The 13,407-nt window shown below is 44.5% G+C and overlaps 1 protein-coding gene across 3 annotated transcripts in view; it reads right to left on the reverse strand.

The window, feature by feature from the left end:
- Positions 1-7,301: 7,301 nt before the first annotated feature.
- RPUSD4 (RNA pseudouridine synthase D4) overlaps positions 7,302-13,407 on the reverse strand; it is a 70,897-nt gene continuing 64,791 nt past the window's right edge. Inside the window, exons 6-8 of one of the 3 annotated variants that reach the window (XM_030209025.1) lie at positions 9,065-9,162; positions 8,421-8,647; positions 7,302-8,386 (exon numbers count right to left, since the gene is read on the reverse strand). In XM_030209025.1, the coding sequence (XP_030064885.1) occupies positions 8,444-8,647; positions 9,065-9,162 (302 nt within the window). In that variant the 3' untranslated portion in view covers positions 7,302-8,386; positions 8,421-8,443. Of the gene's footprint in view, positions 8,702-9,064; positions 9,163-13,407 lie in introns of all 3 variants that reach the window. The other 2 variants (XM_030209024.1, XM_030209026.1) reach the window with 2 other exon arrangements.

The raw sequence follows: 13,407 nt of genomic DNA on the forward strand, positions 1-13,407 counted from the left end.
GTCCCTTGCGTGTACAGATGTTACATTAACCCAGTCTATATGTGGGTAATTGAAATCCCCCATTATTATTGTGTTGCCCAGTTTGTTTGCGTCCCTGATTTCCTTTAACATTTCCGCATCCGTCTGTTCGTCCTGGCCAGGCGGACGGTAGTACACTCCTATCACTATCCTTTTCCCCTTTGCACATGGAATTTCAATCCACAGTGATTCCAAGGAGTGTTTTGTTTCCTGCAGAATTTTCAATCTATTTGATTCAAGGCTCTCGTTAATATACAATGCTACCCCTCCACCAACTGTAGCCTGGTGATGGGCTTTAGGGTTCTCTCCCAGATTTATGGCCGGGGCTCCAGCCATGTCTAACACCAGATCTGGCAAGATGTACGTTCCAAATCTGACATATTCTAATCACAAAATAGAATAAAATTATTTTTTGCTTCCTTTGTATGGCTATTTTATTTTTCAAATTAGCTTGGTCCTAGTCTCTGGTTTCTGCTTTCATCTGTCTTAATTCACTCACCAGGATGTCCTATTTGTCATTTTTTTCTCTCTCTATGTTCACCATCCATCTCCCATCTCTGTGTCCCTATAGTTCCTTGTCCAGTATCTCCACTATGTTCAAATTCCTGCATCCATCACCCTTCATTTCCCTACCGCTGTGTCCAGCATCACCCCTTCTGTCCCTAGGCACTCCCATGTCCTTCTGAGTTCCTATTCTCCCCTAAGCCTAGTATCTCTCCCCTGTGTCCATATACCCCTCCTTCCCAGTGCCCAGCATAGCCTCTCTATTCCCATACCCCCTTTCTCTGTCAGGCATTGCCCCTGTGTTCATATGCCACCCCACACAGCATCTCACATCTGTTTCTGTATCTCCCCTTTCTCCCTCAACCACACCAATGTCTCTCTCTCCTCTCTGACCCCACCTATCCAGCTTCTCTGCTTCTCTCTTCCAGCTTTTGGCTTTCTTCCACTGTGGGTTAAACATTTGTCTCCCTCTTCCTTCATCCCTTTGATCCATCATCTCTCTTCCTTCCCTCTAATCTCTCCCCCTGGTACAGCACCTCTCTCCCTTCCCTCGAGCCTCGCCTGGAGGCCTTCCCGCCAGCCTCCAGCGCCCTCCCCCCCACACACACAGGTCCAGCACCTCTCTCCATTCCTTCCAGCCTGCCCCACCACCCTGCATGTCCAGCAACTCTCTTCCTTTCCTCCAGCCCTCAGCCTCTCCCCCCTTTCAGGTCCAGCACCTCTCCTCCCTTCCCTCCATTGTCCTCTCCCCCTTGAAGGTCCAGCACCTCTCTCCCTTGCCTCCAGCCCCCCCCCCACGTCCAGCCTCTCTCTCCCTTGCCTCCAGCCAGCCACCCCCCCTTGCAGGTCCAGAACTTCTCTTCCTTCCCTCCAGCCAGCCACCACCCCCCCCCCCTCTCCGCAGGTCCAAAACCATCTTCTTTCCTTCCAGCCAGCAACCCCTCCCCTTGTAGATCCGAAACCGGGCTCCCTTCCCTCTAGTCAGCCACCGCCCCCCCTTGCAGGTCCCAAATTTCTCTCCCTTCTCTCCATCCAGTTAGTCATCTCCCCCCCCCCCCCCCTTTGCAGGTCCAGAACCTCTCTCCCTTCTCTCCAGCCAACCCCCCTTTTGTAGGTCCAGAACCTCTCTCCCTTCCCTTCAGCCTCAAGCCCCTCCTCCTGCAGGTGCAGCCACAGTCTCCCAGCCCGCCCCTCTCCCACCCTGCAGGTACAGCCACTCACACCCAGCCCACCCGCAGGTCAGCATTACTCCATTCTTTCCTCACTCTCACTGCACTGCTTCTAGCTTAAATTAAGGGCACCGGCCGACAGTGATTCACAGACGGAGACCCGCACTTGGGCCTTCCCTCTGCCGTGATCCGCTGTCTCTGATGCAACTTCCTGTTTCCATAAGGGCGGATCGTTGCAGAGGGAAAGCTCCGGTAGTTCTCTGTGAATCACTGCCAGCCAGTGTCCTTAGTTTAAATTAAACGCTTCATGGCGGCGTTGAGGGAGGGAATAGAAGATTAACCTCAGCCACCACTCTGATCATTGCAGAGGGAAGGCTGCGGAGTGGTTCCCTGTGAATTGCTGCCAGCCGGTGCCCTTAATTTAAACTAGATGCTTCGTTTTGTGGTGGGGGTGAGGAAGGGAAAAGAAGATTCACCTCAGCCACCACTGCAATGATGAGATTGCAATCCACTATTTTTGGGTGGACCTTGGGTGGAAATGGAGGCCCAACCTTGGCTACACCCCTGCTGTCACAGCTCCTAGACAAGTCTGGAATGTTCCAGTTTCCAGAAAGGCCAGAGCTGTGGTCACGTGCTTATGGAACAGTAGGGCACGCCCCCTCCAAACAGTAGGCTCCAGGTCCTTTTGCAGCTCTTTACACAAGAGAGTGTTATGGTCTCCTTATTAACGTGGAAGCGAGCCACACATTGCTCATCCATCAGGTCCAGAAACCTGGTCCTCTACATCTGCCCTTGCCCTCTCCTCTTTTGGGCCACTAACCAGGCCATGAAAAGCTCAGCCATCTGTGCTGCAGTCACAAACACACTCACACACAAACAATCAATCAATCAATCAGAAAGCAACAATGACAGAGACACACTGAAGATGGACACATGTGGCTGCAGCACTCCACATACACACGTACTAATCCTAATACACACACCAATACTGAAACACCCACACACAAATGTGGAGGGGCATTTTTGATATGACGTCTAGGTCCGACTTTGGACGTTTTGCAAAGAGGGGAGCAAGAATTCAGTGAGTAAGCAGGATGAAAGCCAAGAAGCCAAACAGGAAACACACAAAATGTAAGACAATACTCTCCATTCCCCGACGATAACCCCTCTCAATATCAAAGCTACCAAGAGAAAGTAAATTTTAAAAAGGGAGATTTTCAATTCACTATATTCCATGCTTCCACAACCTCCTCCCCTTTCTCCATCCTTCTTGTGCAGCGGTTCTCAACCAGTGTGTGTCTGTCGTGGTGCCGACAAACAGCAGCAGGGATTTTTTTTTTTTTTTTTAAGTTTGTAGTATGGCTTTCTCCTCTCCCCTCCCTTCCCACTGTGGAACCAGCACCCCTCCCCTCTTCTTCCTTCAACTCACCCTCCCTTAGTCCAGCACTGCTTTCTCTTCTCCCTCTCCCGCCCCCCACCCCTTGGTCTGTCAAACCTGCGCTGCTTAGTGGCCCCTGCAGCGATAACACACTGCATGAACCGGTGCCAAATCCTTCCCTCTGCGCATTCCACCTTTGCATAAACAGGAAGTTTATTTTATTTATTTATTTTAAAATTTATATACCACCTTAAAACCTAGGTGGTTTCCAAAATTACATAAATGACACAAAACAATCCAATTATTACCCACTAGATTAAATCAAATGACCAGTAATCACTACTCAATAGAAAGCTGCCACAAAAAGCTGTGCTTCTTAATCAAAACACATCAATACATAAACATAAGTGACCTTTGAGTGCATTCCATAGCTGTGTACCAGCCACTGTAAACGAAGACGACCTTGTTTCTGCATAGTGTGACTGCATAATTGGATCCAGTGTGAAGGATTAGTGTCAGGACCTTATACTGTATCCGCTGGACAAGTTAACAGTTGCATGACTGATAGCTGGGGGTGGGTAAGTTCTTAAGAAATGGTGAGACATGAACAAACTTACCCACCCCGTGCTGCCGCATTTTGGACCATTTGCAAAGCCCTAAGTCTCGGTGATGATATCCTGAGATACAGGGCATTGCAGTAGTCCAACCGTGACAACACTAGCCCTTGTACCACAAGTCTGAGATCATAAGTAGATAGCATCAGTTTAATCCTATGGAGCAAATGTAGCTGAAAAAAACAAGTATAAGTGAGAGTGGAATGTTTGACCATGGAAATTCAAATCCTGGAGACAAGAATCTTAAAAAGCTTGTTTATTGATGAAAAGACTCAACACAACTGTTGTGTTTCAGCCGTCAGGCCTGCATCAGGAGTCTATAAAAACATACATATGCAAATAAAGAAAAATTAAGTAAAAACATAAACCATATATGATAAAAAACCACAGTAAAACAATAACATATGATAAAAAACAAAATCAAAAGATAAAATATGGGAATGACATCATTTGCTAAACATCAAAAAATGTGTTCGCATATACAATGTTCTCATAAAGTGCTAAATATTGTAAGAACAATGCGTGCAATAAAATACATATAAATAATGAATAGAATAGGGACTAGACGTACAAAGCATATGAATGAAATATTATATTGGAAGGATATGCTATGATGTGTATAGTTACGGGCGATAAGCTTATAATGAAAAGAAAGCTTATAATGAAAACTGAGAATTTTTTCATAATTACATATTCGCATGTACAATATTCACATGGAATGCTAATGTTGCATAAAACATCTGTGCAGTAAAATCTATATAAACACATGAATAAATGAAAAAGGGACTAGGCATACAGGACGTGTGAATAAAATTGTGTATTAAGAGGATATCCTATAATATATATAGTGTGCTAACATTTTTTGAAGACAAATATATTTACATAAATATATATTCTCATATGCGATGTTCTCAAAGAAAGCTAATGTTGCATGAAACATATGTACAATAAAATCCATATAAACGCATGAATAAATAAATAAAATGGGAACTAGGCATACAGGACATATGAATGAAATTGTGTATTAAAAGAATATCCTATAATGTGTAGTGTACTGACATTTTTATTAGAAACATAATTGTGTCTGTACCTATGCATCCCTTATAAAACTGATTGGAAAAAAGATGATCCAACCGTGACGACGTGGGGGCTTGCAAGAAGTTAGATGCATTGAAAATAATATTGAAAAAAGGAACCTGAAAGATAATAAAATGAAAAATGATAAAAATTAAAGTAAAAAAAGAAAAAAAGAAGAATGTGCTGGCAAAAAATGGGGGAGGGGGAAGGAACGAGGAAGACAGAGTAGGGGGGGGGGGGGGGGAGAGAAAAAAACAAGCCTGAACAACTTTACTAACCTGAGAACTCATGTTCAAAGCGCTGACTAATTGAAACCCTAACAGTCTCATCTCCCTTTCCACATGTACATATTTATCATCCACATTAACCCTTTCAGGCCATAAATTGTGCTAATTTTTCCCCACAATCATGGCCTTGGTCTAATCCACATTCACACACATTCCATGCAACGCCATCTAATCCTTCACCCGCCCCATTCACCTACTCAATTTGTGTCATAAGGGTGGGATGCACAGAGGGAATGATCTGCAGCCAGTTCAGGCAATGTGTTATTGCTGCAGGGGCTGCTAAACAAAGCAGGTTTGACAGATCAAGGGGGCAGAGAGAGAGTTGAAGGAAGGAGGAGGTACTAGATTCAGGAGAGGGGCTGAGGGAAAACAAGGGAGTCATGATGGACTCAATAGGGGGTTGAGGGAAGAAGAGGGAATGCTGCTGGCCTCATGAGGGAGATGAGGGAAGAAGAGGGAGAATTCTGGACTCATGGGGCAGGGTTGGGTCTGAGAGGAAAAGGGAAATGTGCTGGACCTGCAGGGCTAGGGAGATTGGAGAGATGCCAGACTCTGGGTGAGGGAAGGGGGAAGAGAGGAGAAAGATGGCAGACCATTGGGGGGAGGGGGGTGGATGTTGGACAGAAGAAGATGGCAGACCATAGGGGGACTGGGGGGGGAGGGAGAGGCAACAGAGGACCACAGGGGGAGGGACTAAGAGAAGGGGAGAGATGCTGGACCCACAGGAGATACAGCTACATAAACCCTGATTCTGTGCTCCTTCCTGGATTGTGTAGACAGATTTTCACTTCTGGTGTGCAATTTGCTGCCTGCAAACCTGGAAAGGTGCATGAAATTGAGATTTGTGTAGCCGCATCTCCTGGCACCATAAGGAGGAAAGGGGGAGAGAGGGGACAGGAACTTGCTGGACCATAGGGGTGGATGGAACAGTGGGACAGGAGAGGGGAAAGGGAAATGCTGGACTACAGTGGTGGAGAGAGAGGGGTTGGAGGGACAGAGAGATGCTGGGCTACAAGGGTTTAAGGCTGGAGCAGGAAAGGAGATACTTGGTAGAACTATCTGGAAGAAACCATGGGGGTTTTTCAAGGAGAGATGAGTGAGAGGAGGATGGTAAGTACAGAGGGTAGACTAGTGTAATGGGGAGTGAGTGAAAGAAGGGAACAGGAGGCCAGGGACAGGAGAGGAATGGGTGGGAGGAGAATATGGAAAGTTGATGGGTACTGGTAAGTGAAATATAGGTGGAGGGCTGAAGAGTGAAAAGGTGAAATTTGAGGGGAGACAGAAGAGAGAAAGAGGGAATGTGTCATTGACAGATATAGTGAAGGAATAGAAGAAAAGAGGAAAGTGGAGAAAAGACAAAATGGACCACACCCACTGGACAGATTGCAGAAGACAGGTAAACAGAAAACAAAAAATCGGGTCCAATATGCTTGGAAAATAAAGTACCCAGACAACAAAGGAAGAAAAAAAGCATTTTATTTTGAATTTATTTAGTGGAATATGTTAGCTCTGGGAAAGTGCATCATGGATGTCTTTGTTTTTTTCAGTACAAGAGGAAATACATGTGTGTTTTCATTTCTCCTATATTGTGGTACATACATAATTTGACTTCTTGGGGTTCTCAGTTCAATTTTTAATCTTTGTTTCTCATTTGTAATCTCTTGTTCTGTATTTGGTGTGTTACTCAGGTTTGGTATTCTATTGACAAGTAGTTTCAACGTACAACTCTGTCCCACTTGTTCTGTTTTACCAGTAGTGGTGTATTGGTGTAATATTTGTAGTATTGCCTGTTAGGTAAGATTTTGTTTAAATCACAGGAATCAGTGCTGATGTTCTATGGTAGATTTGCTGCATGTATGTTGAATTAGAATTTTTTTTCAGGTTTTGTGTTAGTTCCGACAGTGGAGAGATTTATTTTGCTATTATTGAGATGTGAGAATCTGAAATTTTTTTTTAAATTTTTGGATGGTAACTTCCATTAAAAAAATGGGCTACCTATGATCTTCACCTGTTTTTTTTTTTTTTGGGGGGGGGGGGGAAGGGGGAGATAGCGTTTTTGTGTATGAAGAGCCTGTTTACATTTCATATATAAGAACTGACAATATCATGAGGATCATGTGGAGGAGTGGCCTAGTGGTTAGGGTGGTGGACTTTGGTCCTGGGGAACTGAGTTCGATTCCCACTTCAGGCACAGGCAGCTCCTTGTGACTCTGGGCAAGTCACTTAACCCTCCATTGCCCCATGTAAGCCGCATTGAGCCTGCCATGAGTGGGAAAGCGCGGGGCACAAATGTAACAACAATATGTATGCAGTGTATCACAGATGCAAGCATTGTCCATCATGTGTATCTTGACTGAAAAAAAGGTTGAGAACCACTGGCTTACAGGAAGCGCTTGAATAGCAACTGTTACACTCCATGGAAAAATGGCAACTGGCTAAGTCCCATGTGACAGCAGCAGATAGGAAGGTGCCTGCTTGAGCAGTGCAGAATTCAAAAGCTTTGTGTAAACAAGCTGGAGAGCAGTTCCTATGCAAGGGCTCCATTGGATGATATCACCCACATGTGTGAATATGATATCCTCTTTTGTCCTCAGATAAAATTATTATGTAGTGCTAGCTCTACGATTCCCCTTTGACAGAAGGGAGAACTACTGCACAAATCCTATACAACCTCTGTATTGTTATCATTCTTGGCTTCCTTCCTACAGAACAAGCCCACACTATTCCAAACCTGTATCTTGCAATCCACAGAGCCGATCGTCCTTACCTTCCATACCTCCAGTCAAAACTTGGAATGGAAACTTTTTCATGCATGACAGGTTATAGTGCAGTCAGAACAAACTTTTGGCACTCACAACTGTATTCTTGAAACTCAAGATGGTTTATTATTTGGCCTGGTAGTTGAATAAGCTTTAGACAAAAGTTGCAAGCTGGCTTATTCTTGAAGATTGTTTTTTTTACTATTGCTTTCATGCAGCACTGTCACTTTGCTGGCTGCAGAGAACAGCATTCCCCTAGAACCCAGCATAAATGAAGTCCATTACAGTTCTCTTGAGTGAAAAAAATGACCTTTAAATAGGATAAGCATCTATTTTGAATTTGGAGTTATTGCACTTGTAAAATGTCCTGGAACTACAATAAAGATGTACCATTTTCAAGTGAAAAAGTTAACTTTTTTTTCTTTTATCCATGGTGTCCATCTGTCCTCCTCAAAACATTGGTCCAGCTAGTGCATGAGGTGCTGACCAAAAACATCCCTAAATTTGCTGCACATTGAAAGAATACCACAATGTCACACAGTTCAATCTGACCAAATTATAGCACCTAAATTTTACTCCATGTCTCACCTATGCTGGGAAGAAAGAAAGGAGTGCCTCTTGTAATACCTCTCACTCCTCAGTCTTTGCTCAGTTGGGGTAGCTCAAGTTTCAATTTTTGTAATGAGTTACGAAAGAAACGAGGTGGCTTGCAAACCAAGTTGATATTCTTCTGCCCTTCTAGGTCTGGCAAAGACAGCTGGCATGCATGCAGGTGCACTGGAAGGTATCGTGCTTTTGCCTGCTCCAGACCCAACTTCTTCAGAGTACTCTTGGGAAGCTTCTATAAACAGGAGAGAAACGTGGAACATGCCTCTGTCACAAAATGTCCCTGAAACTGAACAACCAAAATGCTACGTATAGTATATATAGCAGCAATGCTGAAATAAAGAGCTGCGACCCCAGCAGATCTGGGTTTCATATCCATCACGGTCCATATGACAGCTGAGTGATGGAAGAAATCACTCCCCCACACTCACTAGGTTCCCTTATTTCCCAGTCCAAGCCCTGCTTATAATTCAAACCATATGAGACCTACAAGTTATTTTATAATTAAGCCAAAGGCTGGAGTCCCTGTACAAATATAGAAGTTTTTAGTCAGAGAGCTTACCTCTGCATTGCTTCTAAACTGGACTTAGCTTCCATGAAAGGTGCCCTTTAAGCTTGGCACTGGCCTTCTTCTTCCCCCACTCATTCTTACCTGAGGAGCCAATATGTTCCAGTTGGAGTATTTATGATCCCCAAGGATGGGACATCCCAGTCCAAAAGCCATGTGAACGCGCAACTGATGTTTTATCCCTAAAACACAGTGAGAGTAAAAAAGTTAGATTAAGTAAAATATGCACCATCTACAGATGAACAGCTGTGGCTATGGGCACAAGCATACAGCATGCATAGGAGAAAACTAATTTCTAAACATGTGCAGTAAACTCTTTTAACACATTGTAATATGCATTTTATATACCATTTTATTTTACTGTAATATACATTTTAACTGCTCTGATATTTTCAGGAAGGGCAGTATAGCAAATAGTTTAATAATTATAAATATAGTAATGTTGTAAATAATGGCAAATAAGGACCAAAATGGTCACTCCAGTTTGCCCAGCTGAGATTTGTGTACTTCTATAGCTGCACCCAAATTCCCACATGCAGCACACCCCAACTTCTCTCTGTTTCTTTTACCTGACTTTTTACTCCCTTCCCTACAACGCCATATCCTCAGCAAGTATGCCACAATGGCCTCCACCCCCCCTGCTGGTAAGCCACTTCAGATCTTTCCACTTCCAATTTTGCTTGTCATAAGACCAAGACTTAAGCCAATCTACAGGCCTACTTCCATGTTGAAATTCAGCATCCCTTTAATCAGAGTTTTGAGTTTCAATGAATCTCCAGGAAAGCTAGGTGACATAGTATACCACTGTGGATCACCTGATGACAAAGAGATAGGTGGCAGCCTGACACAGCAGCTCCAGGATGAGATTCCAATTTTTGCTAAAAGCACCCACATTATAACTTTTTGTCAGATCCTGGACTCCTTCCTGTCAGTGTGGCACCAGTAAAGGGGAGAAGCAAGCAGGATATACTGCACAAAGTTAACTTCAAAATGCACGTGCCAGCAATACCTTCACTTCTTAAGGTGGCAGCTATAGGCCCTGCTCTTTTATCCTCTTTGAAGCAACAGTACAGGAATTACCATGCAACCTCTCAGCATTTATGCATGATAAACTTTCTAAACTGCAAGCAGCAATGGAGGAAATTAAGGAAGGTACAGACAGGTAAGATGTGGGAATGTAACATGCAGAAGAACATATATCCTGACAAAGACTGAACCGAAAAACATGGAAGCAAATGGTTGAACCTCAGAACTAACAACTACAAGAGCACCTTGAAGGCTAAGAAAATTGGGGAAGAAGAAACAACCTCTGGTTAACTGGCATCCCCAAAGTGGTTAAAGAACAGGAGCTAAGAGAATTACTGGAAACATGGCTCCCAAAAGTACTGGGACTGGAGTTTGGGTTGTCAGGCCTGCAAGTGACAAGAGCCCACCACTTGCAGCCATGAAAGGTAAAGTCCAGGAAGCTGAGACTGGTCATCTCCTGAGTCCTCAATTTTGCTGTCAAGGAGTGAATTATGCCAACTACCAGCAGAAGAGCTCATGCGCGCATGCTCAATTTCATTAAAACGAGTGTACCAGACACGAGGGGAAGGCTAGCGCTAGAAAAAGGCTTCAGGTGGTGGGGGTTGGGGACCCCCGCCAGCCAAGGTATAGACATAAGTACATAAGTAATGCCATACTGGGAAAAGACCAAGGGTCCATCGAGCCCAGCATCCTGTCCACAACAGCGGCCAATCCAGGCCAAGGGCACCTGGCAAGCTTCCCAAACGTACAAACATTCTATACATGTTATTCCTGGAATTGTGCGGCGGTGCTTCAGCTGGCAGGGATTGGGAACCCCCGTCAGCCAAGACAGGTACAGCGGAGGCAATGGGTGAGGAGCGGCAGACCAAAATGTGCCCCTCCCATCTTGAGGTCTGGCTACGCCCCTGGTAAGAAACCGTAAGGTTCTGGGGTTGTCTGTGTAAGATCAAACAGCATGTAGCTGAGCTGGTTTTCTCTGCAGCCATTTCAAAAGGAAATCTCCTTTTCCAACTTCTCTCTCAAGGCAGAGCGCTGCTGCTTTGGGCCTCCCCCTCCTGTTTGAGACCTGCGTGTGAGCTCAAATCAGGCTTCCAGACTTCACACAGCCCAGTTCACCTTCCTTTTTTTCAAAACTGTTGTAAGCAAGATAAGCAAACTTTTTTTTCCCAATAAATCCAGTCCTATCCTTCTCCTCTAGCCACCCCACCACAGAAAGAAAATAGGCATTTGTTTTATTTTTTCGTTTTAGTCTTCTTTCATTATACAGGGATTGTTTTGGCCCTAACAGTATTGCGACTCCTCCCCTTTCCTCTAGCTAGCAACAAAACTTACAAGAAGAAATAGCCCTAAGGCAGATGTACTATTTTTCAGGAGAGATCCAAACAAAGTGGGATTTTGCTTGCAGAACCGTTCAACTCGTTAGGCTTTCAATTCCATTCACACAGTGGCAGAAGCCAGTATTCATTTTATGAAGCATACAATCTTTAAAATAATCTGTAGCCTTACAGAAGTTGGGTAATTTTTCCTCACATGAATGAAAACGTAATAATGTGGCAAAGCTAGGCATGTCTGGACAAGTCTGCAGGCAGACCATAAGGAGCCTAAAAAAAACAACACGTGACCGACAGATATTAATAAGGCGTTGCCACCATTCTAAATACGCCACCTTGGTTACTTTCCACCTATCGGGGGAATCAGAAAGACGCAAAAGCTAAACATAGAGTCCTATGAAACCCCTAATATACAGAGGACCAAAGAGGTAAACAGCTCTTGATGTTAAAGAGAGGGCGACACCTCAGTCTTTATCTTAAAGGTTTCGATGCTGAGACCGAGAGCTATTCACTGGTAATCGACCCAACAGAATCAAAAACATCATTAATGACAGAACATGCAGTGTACGGCCGAAATGGAACAGAAGGACCTGTTGCTAGATGAACTGTCATGTGGGCAAAAGCTATTTGACTCTCAAGAAGTCGAAGTATATGTCTCGCTAACAGAAGAACAATATTGCGAACAGAATATAACAATGACTGAAAATGCCACAGATTTGGCATAAGACATGTTCGGAAATTCAGTTGATGACAAATATATCAAGAGGCTGAGGATACGGAACTCATGGATCTTCTAAACCAAATGAAGGCGTTGTCTTCCCCCATTTCACAGGTATGCACATAATTTGGGTTTTTTTTGACAAAATATGTTCTGGGGTATACCTTTATGGGTGTTTTTCTTGACACGCCTTTAACAGAATGTCCAAATTCTCTTGTAGGTGAACGACGAAGGGTATAAATACGCTGTTAAGCCACAGCCAGTCAGCGTCATGCATTGGCGCCAACTCCGTGGGTGCTGGGGGTGCTCAAGCACCCACAATATTTCGCCACAGGAACCGGAAGTTCCCCAGGACAGGAGCCAGCCCGCTGCCCGACCTCTTCTCCCACTCCCACAACAGTCCTTCGCCTGCACCTCGCCTTCCTGCATGCTGCCCATAACTTAAAAGTCATCTTACTGGGGTCCTGGCGGCAGCAGTAGTGAAAGGAGAGCACAAGCAGGCTCGGCGAGTCGGCGCTTCAGCCTGCCTTCCCTTCTCGTTTGCTCTCAGCTCTGCCTCTGGTCCTGCCCTCATTTCCTGTTTCTGCAAGGGCGAGACCAGAGGCAGAGCTGAGAGCAATGAGAAGGGAAGGCAGGCTGAAGCGCCGACTCGCCGAGCCTGCTCGTGCTCGCCTTTCACTACTGCTGCCACCAGGACCCCAGTAAAATGACTTTTAAGTTATGGGTGGCATGCAGGAAGGCAAGGGGCAGGCGAAGGACTGTTGTGGGAGTGGGAGATGAGGTCGGGGGGGGGGGGTCTGGAACTCTGAGGAGAGGGAGGGGGAGAAATGAACCACCTGTAAAAAAAAAAAAAAAAAAAAAATTAAGCATCCTCAATCATTTTGAAAAGTTGGCTCCTATGGCGTCATGTGTTTGTGTTGCTTTTGTTGCAAAAGACTGCCAAGGTTGTATGTTGGAAAGGTGGGGGCTGAGCTAACATGCGTGCTTGATATGGCACCCTCATGTTGCAGCATAGAAACTACGAGCGCTTTATGAGAGACTGTGCTTGGAATGTATTCTAGGTGTCATTCTGATAGGCTGGGTATAAATGGAAATACTGATGGTTTTAAATGAACCACCACCACCATGGACCTCATCAAAAGTGTAAAATCAGTGCACCTAATCAGATTGAAAAGCTAGATAGCTTGGCCAACAGATAAAAGGATAGGGATTTTATAAATTATATAAACTGTATTATAAGTGAAAGAAAGTTGATTCCTTTTACAAATGCATGTAGTTCTCAACATGATTTTATCCGTTTCAGACTTTAAAGCATGTTTATATCCATTGTATTATACTTGAAAGAAAACATG

This window comes from Microcaecilia unicolor, chromosome 7 (assembly GCF_901765095.1).
Source record: "Microcaecilia unicolor chromosome 7, aMicUni1.1, whole genome shotgun sequence".
NCBI lineage: Eukaryota > Metazoa > Chordata > Amphibia > Gymnophiona > Siphonopidae > Microcaecilia > Microcaecilia unicolor.